The sequence below is a fragment of the Pseudorasbora parva genome, chromosome 8 (assembly GCF_024679245.1).
Source record: "Pseudorasbora parva isolate DD20220531a chromosome 8, ASM2467924v1, whole genome shotgun sequence".
Taxonomy (NCBI): domain Eukaryota; kingdom Metazoa; phylum Chordata; class Actinopteri; order Cypriniformes; family Gobionidae; genus Pseudorasbora; species Pseudorasbora parva.
In genome coordinates this window covers 15,079,745-15,094,744 of record NC_090179.1, presented here as the reverse complement: position 1 = coordinate 15,094,744, position 15,000 = coordinate 15,079,745, and the positions used below count along the sequence as shown (strand labels likewise).

General features: G+C 39.4%; 1 protein-coding gene across 5 annotated transcripts in view; it reads left to right on the top strand.

Moving 5' to 3' along the window:
- fat3a (FAT atypical cadherin 3a) overlaps positions 1 to 15,000 on the top strand; it is a 211,446-nt gene that overhangs the window by 171,367 nt on the left and 25,079 nt on the right. For all 5 annotated transcript variants that reach the window (XM_067450195.1, XM_067450198.1, XM_067450196.1 and 2 more), the window contains 12 exons: positions 2,113 to 2,266; positions 2,347 to 2,580; positions 2,733 to 3,122; positions 5,028 to 5,242; positions 5,334 to 5,471; positions 7,015 to 7,158; positions 7,241 to 7,438; positions 7,954 to 8,178; positions 9,016 to 9,592; positions 11,332 to 11,466; positions 11,568 to 11,725; positions 14,732 to 15,000. The exon at positions 14,732 to 15,000 is cut by the window's right edge and continues 200 nt beyond it. In XM_067450195.1, the coding sequence (XP_067306296.1) occupies positions 2,113 to 2,266; positions 2,347 to 2,580; positions 2,733 to 3,122; positions 5,028 to 5,242; positions 5,334 to 5,471; positions 7,015 to 7,158; positions 7,241 to 7,438; positions 7,954 to 8,178; positions 9,016 to 9,592; positions 11,332 to 11,466; positions 11,568 to 11,725; positions 14,732 to 15,000 (2,837 nt within the window). The remainder of the gene's footprint in view (positions 1 to 2,112; positions 2,267 to 2,346; positions 2,581 to 2,732; positions 3,123 to 5,027; positions 5,243 to 5,333; positions 5,472 to 7,014; positions 7,159 to 7,240; positions 7,439 to 7,953; positions 8,179 to 9,015; positions 9,593 to 11,331; positions 11,467 to 11,567; positions 11,726 to 14,731) is intronic.

Below are 15,000 nucleotides of genomic sequence, written 5' to 3'. Positions count from 1 at the left end.
GTTAAACGAGACTTCCTTTGTAGGTCACACAGGCAGGAAGTATCATGTTGCTATGCCAACAAGTTCAACCTCGTTGCGCTCTCACGCCAGTTATATAAATGAAAATTATGTATAACTTGAAAATGACTATGAAATGTTTCTAACAGCAATGTACTGTTCTAAACGTTTAAAAAAGCACTAAACACTTGTAATCTTGTTTACCACAACTATCTGTTTACTATGTAACTACTTACATTTAAACACCACACCTACGCTTGCATGTATATCTGGCGGTGGTGCCGTTTTTTCATGTAATATATTTTAAAAAATGATGGTTGTAAACGGCGGCGCGCAGTGTTGTGGGTTATCTCCAGCCGTGAAGGCTACACCTCATGCACACTCCGATATACTGTGAAAGAAGGACGCATTTGAAGGGCGCATTCGGAGTGTCCTACTCACTTTTTTGAAATGAGACAGCCTTATGATGTATGCAGCCTTCGAATGTGACCTCCGGAGGACGCAGCCTTCTGAAATGAGACACAGCTTATATGTCAGGCTTTACGCTGTAAAAGTCAATCGGGGGAACGTGTAGCAATCATCAAAGTTGGTTTCCTGCTGTTTATAAAAAAAAAAAAAAAAAAAAAACACGAACAAATTAGTGCTTTTTTTGAGCATGCTCGCTTGACAGTTTCAAATCTACATGGTAAACATGATTGATTATAAGCCAAAGCCAGGAATATTTTTGAAACCAATAAGTCCACTTACGCCAGCCAAGAAGTTCAGTGGAAATGATCTATAAGCATAAAACATGACCTTGTTCAAATGAGGTCAAGCAGAAAATTAGGTCAGTCTGTTTAGCAGGGAACGTTTAGGTTCTAAGTCTCAAAACTTAGTGAGCTGCCTAGCTACACAGTATAATTGTTCGGCAAATCAATAATAAAAGGTTCATACTTAAATTAAACATTTCATGTTTTTTGTACTGTTTATAGTTGCATTTAAACTACAGTAGAATCTGCCTACTTGTTTTTATCTAAAAATCTCATATCTAGCATTAAGTGCACCTATAATGGCCCAAACTTTCAAATAAGACATTCAAATGTGCCCATAATGGTCCAAAACAATTTAATTAGGTCTTCATGTGTGCCTATAATGGTCAATAATGATAATTGAATGTGCTTATGATGGCCAAGCATGTTTGCATCCACCTATGATGGCCAAAAATGTTCAAATCAGATGTTCATACATGTCTATAATGGCCAAAATTATCAAATTGAACATATGAATGTACCTGCAATGGTCCAAAAACATCTTCACACACCTGGCCAAAAATGTTCAAATGTGTATACAATGGCCAAATGAATGACAAAAAAATATTTAAATTGAATGTTCCTCTTATGCACCTGTTATGAGCAAAAACATTCAAATTGACTGTTCAAACATGCTTATGAAGGTCAGAAATGATCATTTTGAACATTTGAATCTACCCACTATGGCTAAAAATGTTTGATTGCCACTATCATATAAAAAAAATCATATATGCCTCTAATGACCAAAAAATATTTAAATGAAAGTTTGAATTTGCCTCCAATGGTCCAAAAACACTTGCATGCACATATGATGGCCAAAAACGTTTGATTTGAACCTTTGAAAGTGACTATGATGGACAAAAAAAGTAGCCATGCACTTGTGACAGAACAAAACCAATCAAATCAAATGTTTCTGTGCACCAAAATGGCCAAAATTATTGAAATGAATGTTTGAATGTACTTACGATGGCCAAAAATGTTCAAAGCTAGTGTTTTAATGTGCCTAAACGAGTCAAAAACATTCAAAACAAAGCATTCAGTACCTATAATGGCCAAAACAATTTCAGACATGCCAATGATGGTCACATTGAAAGGCCAAACATGTTTGAATGCACCTGTGCTTATAATGGCCAAAATTATTGAATTGAACATTTTAATGTTTCTTTTATGCTCCGACCTCATGCATATGAGTGTTTAAATATACCTACCATGGCCAAAAATGTTTGAATGCACCCATGATGTCCAAAAACAAGTAAATTGTTCGAATGTGCTGACAATGTTCAGAAGCGTTTTGTTACACTGATGTAATGTGTGTCTGTGTGTGTAGGCTGTGTATTCGGTGTCCGTGTCTGAAGACATCCCCTTGAATAAGCAGATCCTCCAGGTCAAAGCCACAGATGCTGACACCGGCTCAAACGCACAGATCCAGTTTTCGCTGTTCGGTCCTGGAGCAGAAGACTTCATCATACATCCGCACACAGGTTTGTGAGTCGTCGGGTTCAAAGAGACGTCCTGTTTATAGTGTTGCTGTTTGCGTAAAAGTGTCCTTCTCACACTGCAGGCGAGCTGAGGACAGCCATTGCGCTGGACCGTGAAAAGGTTGCGCGGTACTCTCTGGTCGCCCGTGCGACGGACGGCGGCGGTTTGTGGTGTGAAGCTGAGGTGATGGTGGTTCTCCTGGACGTGAATGACAGTCCGCCGATGTTTAGCATGCCCCATTACACCACTAGCGTCTACGAGAACACCGCCACTAAAGCTCTGCTGACCCGAATACAAGCCATAGACCCTGATCTGGGTATGAACATGTCATTTTGACAGTTTCGACAACATGAAAAATGTACCATTTTAGTTAAGAGTTTATAGTAAAAGAATAGAAGTTAAACTCTAAAAATGAATCTTTTTGGTGTAGTATTGTTGATATAAAATCCTGCATGTTTTATTTTACAGGTGTTAATCGTAAAGTGGTTTATTCCCTCGTTGACTCGGCTGATGGATTCTTCTCCATTGATAAATCATCCGGGATTGTGGTTTTGGAGCGTTTGTTGGACCGCGAGGTTCAGTCTTCGTACCATATAACGGTCCGTGCATCAGATCAAGGCGTCCCCGTTCACCTTTCCTCTCTCACGAACATCACTATTACGGTCATGGACATTAACGACAACCCGCCCGTGTTCGAGAGGAGGGACTATCTGGCAACGCTTCCTGAAGATGTCGCAGTGGGTACGGAAGTGGTGCAAGTTTACGCTGCGAGTAAAGATATTGGCACCAACGCTGATATATACTACAACATCAGATCCGGAAACCAACAGGGACATTTCACCATTAACATCAATACAGGTGCGATGCATTACATAAGATCATATGGGTGGGCGATATACCGGTAGACACAATGAACCGGTAGAAATGTTTTCCAACTGGGATAGATTTGGGACTATGCTCATGTGATCTTGCTGTGCTGCACGGTCACGAAAGCTTATCGTTTGCATGCGTTTTTTAGCATTGTGGTTTAAAAACAGGGAATTTTAAATCGGTGAAACACAATTAGCACCAATAGAAAACTCATTTTAGTATATGTGTATTATTTTTTTAAATCAAATTTAAAGGAAGTATATGTAAGATTGTGGCCAAAGCTGGTACTGCAATCACTTTTAAATGACTGTAGAGCGGTGTATCCCTCTCCCCTTCCCCCTGACTCGAGGTTGTCAGATAGGCAGGAACATTTGTAGAGCAGCTGTGGTAACTAGAGCAGATCTGGCAACCCGGATGCCCAAACACTACTGACTTCCTGATTGGTCGATAGGTGGAGGGCGGAGCTTCAGGCCAAAACACAACATGACAACATCAACATCAGTTGAGGGCTGCAACAACAACTTTTAAATGACAATATCCTGGCCGGAATACTTCTGTCAGTGATGGAAGTATTTGAAATGAACATGATTTCATAATGTCTAGTGACATATCAGGGCCATTTTATGATTCATTAAAAAACACTTCTTACATACAGTTCCTTATTCAAACTAAACCCTATAATCCAGCCATCTCCTCCCTTCCTGTTTCATCCTCATCCTTTTCAACAAAAATGTATTCTAGGTGGGCAGATCAATACAGTACAAAGAACATCAAACACCACGCAGAACAAAATATCTTCTCATCTCATCTCACTCTGCAAAGTTATTTGTTGCATAGTGCCCTGAGTTCAAGTAAGCCAGATATGTGCAGATTCTGCACAATACGCTGTACCATGATGACTCACAAGTATTTGAAATGTTGTAAAAGCAACACAGAGATTACTCAACAGGTGAATAAGATAGTTTTCTGTTATAAGTTCTCTGTCTGTTAATGGGTAAAGCTACAGTAACATCTTATCAGCAGCCATATCACCCTGTAGCACAAGACTGGTTTCCCACTGAAGCTAAGCAGGGCTAAGCCTGGTCAGTACATGGATGGGAGACCAACTGGGAAAACCAGGAGCGGCTGGTAGAGGTGTTAGTGAGGCCAGCAGGGGGCGCTCACCCTGTGGTCTGTGTGGGTCCTAACACCCCAGTATAGTGATGGGGACACTATACTGACAAAGAGCCCCGTCCTTCGGATGAGACGTTAAACCGAGGTCCTGACTCTCTGTGGTCATTAAAAATCCCACAATGTCCTTCAATAAAGAGTAGGGGTGTAACCCCGGCATCCTGGCCAAATTTGCCCATTGGCCCCTCTGTCCATCATGGCCTCCTAATTCTGGTACAATATGGCTGCCGTCGCATTATCCAGGTGGATGCTGCACATTGGTGGAGGTGGAGGTGGAGGTGGAGGTGGTCCCCCCCCCCCCCCCCATATGTAAAGCGCTATATAAATGTAACAAATTATAATTAATCTTCAGCTAGTCAGCCTGAGATCCTTTCATCTACGCTGGTTATATCTTGTATGCCTAGTAGTCAATGTTTTATGAGCAGTAGGATAACCATATGCATCCACACAGCAGGGCCGAAGCACAACCAAAACAATGTTCTTCTACAAAATGCATTGTTCTTTAACCACTAGAGGGCCACAATTTACATAGTCTACCTTTAAATTAGTTATCCAAAAATTGTATTGAAATTGAATATTTGAAGCTGGCTATAATATACATTTATTTTTATATTGATATAATATATTTAAGTAATAATTATAATAAAAAAGTTTTTTTTTATTTACATATCTGATATATTCAATCTGTATTGAGTTATATGTTTACTTTTGTGCTGCATACAGGTGCCATCTCTGTATCTCGACCGCTGGACTTTGAGTCCTGCAAGGATTATTTCCTGACGGTGGAGGCCACGGATGGCGGGACTCCACCCCTCAGTGCTGTCACCATGGTGAACATCAACCTGACAGACGTCAATGACAACGCCCCCATGTTCAGCCGCGACGCCTACAGCGTGTCTATTAGTGAGGACGCTAACATAGGAGACACAGTGGTCAAGGTAACCCGTCATGATCCGTCAATTCACATCCGTCTTATTATTGTCTTTTGAGACCCGCATTTTAATTTGGCCTTTTGTGACGGTTTCCTAGGTGACCGCGGAAGACGTTGACAGCCAAGCCAATGGTGACATCCTGTATTCCATTGTTAGTGGTGACCGGGAGAACCAGTTCTTCATTGAGCCAATCACAGGCCAGATCAAAGTCAACAAGCAGCTGGATCGAGAAATGGTGAGGAACGTGGGACAGAATGCAATCCCACAAAGACTTTATTTGAAATGCCACAGATCAGGGAACAGCCTAAGAGAAGAAGAAGAAATCAAATCTTTCACGGCAGATATCCACACATGAAAGCCTTTAATAACAGACATGGTTCTAGGGATTAATTTATTATGAAGATTCTCCTTGTGCCTGAGATTAAGATAATAGTATAACACCTGTAAAACCCTTACATAACAGATAAAAAATCCCTGGAGTTTGATCATTGATCAAGTGACTGACACAGATTCTGCTACATTTGTAACACAAATGTTACAAACTTCATTTGTATTTGCATGAGGGAAAATCTGCATAGTTTTGATCAAGTGGCACATAATGTTGTATCACTGTGACCACTAGATGGGGCTAAAACTTCTTTAGATGTTATGCAAAGTTTCCTTTTTAGGCTCGTGTCAATTAGCCTAATGAAGTCATTGTTGCGTTCAGCTTACTGAGTCTGTTCAATTATAGATGGTTAAAGGGGGTCAGATCATTTGCTGGCTCTTTTGAAATAAGACTTTGATGTACGATGTAGACATACTCTATTAACGTTCTGCGTAAATCCTCTGTAAGTCCATTAATTGTAGCTAAGCTTCAAAAAAAGAGGGAAAACATAATGATTCATTTAGGAAAAGAATCCCTTCTGAATAGTGTTTAACTTTATCAGTGGAGTTTTGGGAGAAAATCATATGCCTCAAATGTCTAAAGGTGCACTATGTAGTATTTTTGCAGTAAAATATCAGCTCCTCAACACTCGGTTCTGCTCTGCTTCATACTACAGTAACATTAATAATCACATCCATCAACACGATTTCTGCCCAAGTCCTTTCCCGATTCTTCTCCACCGGCTGTGAGGTGAAGACCACATGTCCCAAGATGCTGCGCTCAAACTTGGCGTCATTAAACTACGCCTTTGTTTTGAATAGGCGGCTTCTAGCGGACAGAAAAATTACATAGTTCAGCTTTAATGAACAGCAAATGAGAATAAATTTATTCAAAATGGCTTCCTGTAGCGTTTGTGGCTTTGATCCAAGATACTTTTTTGTATGTATTGAGATGTACTGAATTTTGCGCACATACACACAACTTGGCAGCCATTTTGTCACACCTAATTCTAATACCTATATTAGATGTAAATTGTCCCCAATTCCTATGCATGTGCAAAGTTTCATGAGTTTTTAAGCCTGTTTAGTCTCTAAAACATGTGAGGCCCTCATTTCGGAGAAGAAGAAGAAAAAGAAAGAGCAATTCTAAGAGTGTCCACGCACCATTGATCCTTGGGTAGTAAAAAGATAGTAAAAAGAAGAGAGACTGAGAGGAAGTTTAAAAAATGATGATCTGCCAGCTTCTCATGGACTTTTATATAATGCCGTGCATCTCTCTTCACTTTGAACTCTCTTTTCATCTCTTATTCTGTACGTTTTAAACCTCTCTCTCTCTCTCTCTCTCTCTCTCTCTCTCTCTCTCTCTCTCTCTCTCTCACTCTCTCTTTCTCTCTCTGTATCTGTATCTGTAGATGGCTGGTTACTCGTTGTCCATCAGAGCTCTTGACAGCGGGACACCAGCCTTGTCCTCAACCGTACAGGTCAACATCGACATCTCTGACGTCAACGACAACCCGCCCACCTTCACCCCAGCCAATCACACTGCAGTTATACAGGTAGGATAATGAGCGACAAGTAAATCGGCCAATCACATCAGAGTAAATTCATCAGTTTAACACAAGCTTTACTCATCAACAGGAGAACAAGCCTTTGGGAACGAGTGTCCTGCAGCTGTCCGTCGTCGATAAGGACGCCAGCCACAACGGCCCCCCTTTCTATTTCCATATCCTATCAGGAAACGAAGGGGCGTGGTTTAAACTGGATAGAGAGGGGCTGTTGACCTCCAATCAGGTGTTCCGTAGGTCAGAAGGCACAGAATACGTCATTCACGTGCAGGTAATGAAAAATGTGCTTAGTTTCACAGAATGCAAGTGATTTTAATCTTGATTATATACTACCGTTGAATCATTTATGATTGGTAAAAAAAATGATATACATTTTTGAAGGAAGTCTCTTGAACTCGTCTGATAAAAACTTGTCTGTTTGGTATTTAAATATATTTTAAGATCTAATGTATTCCTGTGATCAAAGCTGTATTTTCAGCATCATTACTCCAGTCTTCAGTGTCACATGATCCTTCAGAAATCATTCTAATAAAAAAAAAAATGGATGAACAGAAAGTTCAAAAGAACATTTAAAAAAATATAAGCATAAAAACATTATAAATGTCTTACTGTCACTTCCTTTTATCATTATATGATTTATGTAAATTTCATGGAGAATTGTTATATTTTAAAACAAGCTGCGTCTCAAAATATTCAATCCAAATAATGTTTCTTTATCCTCTAATTTTTCTGCGGTTTGATTGACACTTGACTCAGCCAATCACTGTCTGCCGTTTCACACCATAGGCCAGTGATTCGGGTAGGCCGCCCCTGTCGTCGATGGCGAGCGTGTTGGTGCGTGTGATCGAGGAGAGCGTTCACAAGCCAGTGGCCTCACCTTTACACGTGCACATTGTAACCATGGAGGACGAGTTTCCAGGAGGTGTGATCGGTCAGATACACGCGACAGACCAGGATGCATTTGATATACTGACCTACGGACACACACACCAGCAGAGCAGCCTTTTCAAGGTATTTGAGTGTGTGTTGCATTGGTTTGCCTTTTCTTCATGCACACGTCATGTTTGTATTTTGACAGTTTTTCGTCTTTTAATGATTAGGTGTTCCTAAACTTAGTCTCCTAAACCCCTACGACTCAAATTGTTCACTTTGAGACACTTAGATTCAAATAAATGTAATGAATGCAATTTTTGTAGTTTAATTGTTTATCAGTACAAATCAAAAGTAGTAAAATGTATATATTAGAATGACAATGAAGTCATCAAATCTATGAAAATAAGTGGAAATTATGTTATTCAAATTCAACATTCAAATGTAGCTTATTCAAGGTTCATGATAATTTTTTTTTAATTTTAGCTTTGTTTTTGTAAAGAAATTTGCATTCGTAAAATGTGTACATAAAATATTAATAAAATATCTGTTTAAGTATAAACTTGTAGATTAAATGTTTTTATAATTATGAAATTCATTGATTCAGTTACGAACATACTTTTTTTTTTGAGTCGTCAATATTTTTAATCCATTTTCCCATAAGAAAAATAATTATAATGTGTATATTTACTCAAATGTAATTTTATTCATTGTAATTTTGATTTCAAGGGGTCATAAATCTTTCTCATATTATGTGTGGTTATACTTTATTTTAAGGTGTCCATTCAGTGTAATTATGCATCTAAATGTATATCTGATAAATAATAATTAACTACATGTAATTACTATAGGATTTGTATTAGGGTGTAATTATGTATAATTTATACTACATATGTATATTCTACTACAGGAACAACTTTTAGCGTGTAACAAGGACTGTACATAAAGTGTTACCTTGTGTCTGTTTTTGTCTCTCAGGTCAGCCCTCGAGATGGTCGAATTATCGCACTGAGTGGGTTGGACGCAGGCCGCTACACCCTCAACGCTACTGTAACCGATGGGCGCTTTACTGTGAACGTGCCCGTGAGCGTGCACGTGGAGCAGGCCTCGGTCGAGATGCTCCACGATGCTGTGACGGTCCGTTTCGACCACGTCTCCCCTCACGACTTTGTGTCCCGTCACCTCCCTTCGGTCAAACGCGTCCTGTCCAGTGTCATGGCGACGCCCCGCCCCGACGCTCTGCACGTGCTCAGTGTGCAGCCTGTGGAATCCACGGGGCAGCTGGACCTGCTGGTGGCCGTGGAGACAGCAGAAGGCGGCGCGTTCTACAAGGCGGCGTTCGTGACGCAGAAGCTGAGCTCTGCGCGACGTCAGCTGGACCAGGTTCTGAGGGTGTCTGCGGTTCTGGATAAGAACTGCTCGGGTCTGGACTGCAGGGAGGCCCAGTGTGAACAAACCATCATACTGGACTCCCACAGTCTGCTCACATACAGCTCCACCAAAACCAGCTTTGTGTCGCCAAAGTTTCACAGGAATACACGATGCGTGTGCAGCGGTGAGTGTGCAGCCCCTTTTACACTGCAATCCTGGTAAATTACAGTAAAGATTAAGAGAATTACTTTTTCGGTAAATACACAAATGTGTATTCTTTTTACCAGAATACTGGGTTGTTTCAACCCATGTTTGGGTCATATATGGACAAACCCAACTGTTAAAAATTACAATGAAACCAACCATTTAAAAAGTTAAATTTTTTTAACTAATTTAAACCATTGTTACTTTGAAAACAAAAAAACACATTTAAACAAGCTGTTGGCTGAAAAATGTAAAAAAAAAAAAAAAAAAAAGATATATTTAACTAAAAGGGTTTCAAATTTTAAACAAACGGTTAGGTGTAAATGTGTAAAAAATGTAAACCAACCATTGGGTTTAAAAAAGTAAAAAATAAATAAAAAACTGTTGGGTTTAAAAAGTAAACAAACAAATAATAATTATTATTAAAAATAATAATACGCCGTTGGTTTAAAAAAATAAATAAACCAACCATTTGGTTTAAAAATGTAAACAAACAAAAGAAAATTAACTGTTTGGTTTAAAAAAGTTTTAAAAAAATTGTATAAACCAATCATTGGCTTTAAAAATGTAAAAAAAAAAGGAAAAAAGAAGAAAAAAAGAAAGAAAATAACTTAAACCAACCATAGGGGTTATAAAAAAAGTATTAAAAAAAAAAAAAAAAATGTATAAGTTTAAAATGAAAAAAACAAAAAAAAAAACTTAGGGGTTAAAAAAAAGTAAAAAAAACAAAAAAAAAACAAAAAAAAAAAACAACAACAACAAAAAAAAAAAAAACAGTTAAACTAACCATAGTTGGAAAATAAAAAATAAAAAAAATCTAACTAAACTGTTAGGTTTAAAGGTATAAATAAATAAATAAATAAATAAATAAATAAATAAATAAATAAATAAATAAATAAATAAATAAAACCACCTGTTGAGTTAAAAACAGTTTTGAAAAAATTATAATCAACAACCAAGTTGGTTTAAAAAAAAAGTGTAAACCAACCGTTTGGTTTAAAATGTAAAAAAAAAAGTTAAAAAAATAAAAAAATAAACAAGCCGTTGGGTTAAAAATGTAAAAACTATTTAAACCAAATGGGTTTAAACATGTAAAAATAAAATTAACAAACCATTGGGTTTAAAAATGTAAACCAAAACAAAAAATGTAAACTAACTGATGGGTTAACATGTACAAAGTTTAAACCAACTGTTAACACGTAGTGTTTCTTTAGGTGCCATCGCCACCTACTGGCCTTGTATGAATTAAACAGCATTTTTAGTCATTTCCTCCGTTCCATGTCAACTGGGATTGTATTGACAGACAGTAGTTCAGTAGTCCTCACATGAAAACTGTAACTGTGTTTTTAGTACATTGTTGTCATGAAAGCTTTCCCTCACAATTTATATAAAAGCACAGCTAACCTATGTCAAAAGGACATGTAAAACATCCCTTAACACAAGGGTAAAAGTGATCTCAACCCTGTGTTTAAAAGATGTTAATCCAGGGGAAGTGCAGTGTGTGAACCCCACCTAGCTCGCCTATTAAACATGCACTTACAAAATGACACTCTTGAACACGGGCCATGTCCTTGCACTCGAAAACCGCAGGTACCCGTTTTTAGAGCTGTGTGCGTTTAAATTAGGCTAGTTCTTCAAAAAAAGATCAGTAATATCTTATATAATCCAGGCACACCGCTACTTGTTTGCAATCGTAATTTCTCCTTCTCTTTCTCTCAGACGGGAGTTGTTCTGCTGCGTCGGAGGTGTGTGCGGATATGAGATGTCCCGGTGACATGCAGTGCGTTGGAACGGACAGCAGCAGGGGGGCGTACGCGTGTCAGTGTCCGCCGGGCAAACTGGGGGAGTGTGCGGGTAACCTTTGACCCCTGTGTGGAGCCTCATTATTGCTCAAATGTAATATGGCTCCTTCTGGAAATATTCGCGGTTTCTTTTTGTCTCTCTGTGTTCTTCAGGACACACCTCTCTGAGCTTCTCTGGGAACAGTTATATCAAGTACAGAGTGACGGATGGGGAGAGAAGCGGAGAGATGAAGTTAGCCCTCCGGATCAGGACGCTGCAGAGCAAGGGAATCATCATGTACACGCGTGCAGATCCGTGCAGCGTGCTGAAGGTACAAACACACACTTACGTGCTCATATCATTTATTTACTTTGTCCTAAATACGGTTTAACATGGAAATCAAGAGGTATAAAAGGCTAAAACACATTTTTGAAAGGTTAAAGGGTTATTATGTAGTATTTAAATTATGTCATTAATGACTCGCCCTAATGTCGTTCCACACCCGTAAGACCTCCGTTCATCTTCACAACACAGTTTAAGATATTTTATATTTAGTCCGAGAGCGTATCTAAGTGTATGCACACTATACTGTCCATGTCCAGAAAGGGAATAAAAACATCATCAAAGTAGTCCATATGTGCAGATGTGGACATTTTGTTAACTTTAAACAGTTATAGAACCAAACTGAATCAATACTGAACTGATTTCAACTGAATAATTTTTAGCTATTTTGATATTTTGTTGTTTACTATTGTTCTGTCTGTCTGTTTTTTTTGTTTGTCACTTTAAAGCTGCTTTGAACAATCATAACAATAATTCATTAAAGGTGCAGTGTGTGAATTTTAGCGGCTGAGGTGTCAATTGCAACTGCCCAAAGCTCGCCTTTCCCTTTCGAAGCACATAGAGAAGCTACGGTGGCTGACCCAAGACAAAAATGTCATCGTCGGTGAGAGCACAGAGTGACTAGCGCTCTGTAAGTTTGTCCATTTAAGGCTACTGTAGAAACATGGCGGCGCAAAATGGTGACTTCACTGTAAGGGGACCCATGGTCTAGAAATGGCTCATTCTAAGGTAATAAAAACATAACGCGTCATTATGTGAAGTCTTTATACACCACTGAAAACATAGTTATGTATATTATATTGCATTTCTTTCAATAGATCCTCGTAAATACTACACACTGCACTTTTAAATCATAAAAATCGAGCATAGCGTTAGTTAATCAAGGTCAGCTGATCACGTCTACCTATAGGAATGTGATGGCTATCACAGCATACATATATAGCTCCTCAGTATTATCAGCAGCTGTCACGTTTCTCCAGAGCTCAATTACCCTCCTCCATCCCCAGCTCCATCTCTCTCCAGTCAGGATTTGCTATTCTGATTCCCCTTCAATCAGACTAAATTCCTGAATTATGTTGTACATTATTGACATTAATGATAACTGCAATACATTATGTTGGTTCTGTTCTGTTTACCCTTAGGCCGTGTGTCCACCAAAGCGTTTTTTTCCTGCAGCTGGCTGGTGTTTTCAATTGTTTTCAATGGAAGCGCCGCATTTTAGAACGCCTGGAGCGCAACGAAGCGCTGAGAAAGTATTTCACGCTCAAGCGCTGATCGACCTTTTTACTGGTCGCCGAGAGTTGAAGAATGTTCAACTTTGAGTAAAGCGCAGCGCTCATCACTGTCACTTTTCACCCAGCCGTCCAATCACGGTGGAGGAGGGGCGGGACAAACACAACACAGACCGACCTCCACATTCTGTCAACAGATGACAACAAGGAATAATAACAGAACAAAATGATTTAAAACAAGAGCCAGAGCATATACTTTACATTGTATCTGCAATTTTATAGAGAATCAATACAGAAACAAGCTACCTGGGAAACTAGTAACACTTCTGTGGATTTTACTTATCATAACAAGAGTCTCAACTGAAGAAAAAAAAAACGCTGCCTGCCAAAACGCTCTCAAGCGCTTCACAGTGAGGCGTTTTCAGCAGAGCGCCTAGCGTTTACAGCTGGCTAAAAACGCTTTGGTGGACACTCGGCCTTAGGGGGTTATTGCTGCTCTCTTATCCATGCTAGGCTGCATGGATGCGCAGGGAGTTCTTGCTCAGAACAGAACCATAGTTATTAACTTAATCTCAGGAAGGACTTCAAGTAAATATTTTGGGTAAAAAGGAGTTCTCTGGGAGGAGGAATCTCTGATTAAAGGGTTAGTTCACCCAAAAATGAAATTAATGTTATTAATAACTCACCCTAATGTCGTTCCACACCCGTGAGACCTCCGTTAATCTTCAGAACACAGTTTAAGATATTTTATATTTAGTCCGAGAGCGTATCTAAGTGTATGCACACTATACTGTCCATGTCCAGAAAGGGAATAAAAACATCAAAGTAGTCCATATGGGACATCAGTTAGTTAAAGGGTTACTTCAGCGATTAGCACATGGCTTTGTATCAGTAGAAACCCTGGAGTATATTCAAATGATCGTGCTCCAAACCCCCAACCCCCCTTAAAAACGCACCAGACTGAACACGCGCTGTGAATGAGTGCAGTCGCGTTTACCTCAGCTCTCATCATGAGACCTCTTACCACAGCTCATCCGGAATGTATGTAATTTGACTCCTCCAGTTTGCGCTGTGAGACTCCCTCAGCGGCTAAATCACATATTGAACACACACGTTCAGTTTTTAATTGTAGTGTCTGTTCTCTAACTCAACTGATTTTATGAAAATGAACGCGGTCGCGGTGGGAAAGTGATCCAGTCAGAGTGATCAGTAGTGGTGGCTTTGGGAGTGGCCTCGTAGGGCAGCAAAGCATGCTGGGAATTGTAGTCTTTCATCCACATGAGACAAAAATACATTTTCTGTCTTTTCTCAGTCTAGAAAACACCAAATTAAAAAATAATTTCACATTTCTACCACATTAATGACCCAGTTTAAATACAGATTCATCTTCCCAGCGCTGATGTCGTAGTTTTTGTTATTTTTGGACCAAAATGTATTTTCGATGCAAAATCATACTCTGATGATGTTATTCCCTTTCTGGACATGGGCAGTATAGTGTTCATAAACTTAGATACGCTCTCGGACTAAATATAAAATATCTTAAACTGTGTTCTGAAGATGAACGGAGGTCTTACGGGTGTGGAACGACATTAGGGCGAGTCATTAATGACATCATTTTCATTTTTGGGTGAACTAACCCTTTAAGGGTGTTGCGCTACACGATCGCATTTGTTTGATTATACATTACGTTATTTAACAGAAAGAAAATGTTGAAAATTTGAATGCATCACATTCAACATAGACTATCTGCATTTGATTGACAGATTGAAGAGGGAAAGTTGTGGTTCCAGTTGGACTGCAGCAACAGTCCCAGGAGCATCGGGATATCGGGCCGGCCGGTTAACGACGGGAACTGGCATCACGTGGTCCTGGAGTTGCGTGGAAACTACAGCAGCCTCTCGCTCGACGACATGTACGTGGAACGGCGGCTGGCCACGGCCAAATACCGTCCTTTAGGAGCGGATTTGTCCATTTATTTCGGAGCGCAGGTGTCACCTCCGGACGCCCGTAGCTTGACGGAAAGGAAAGGCCC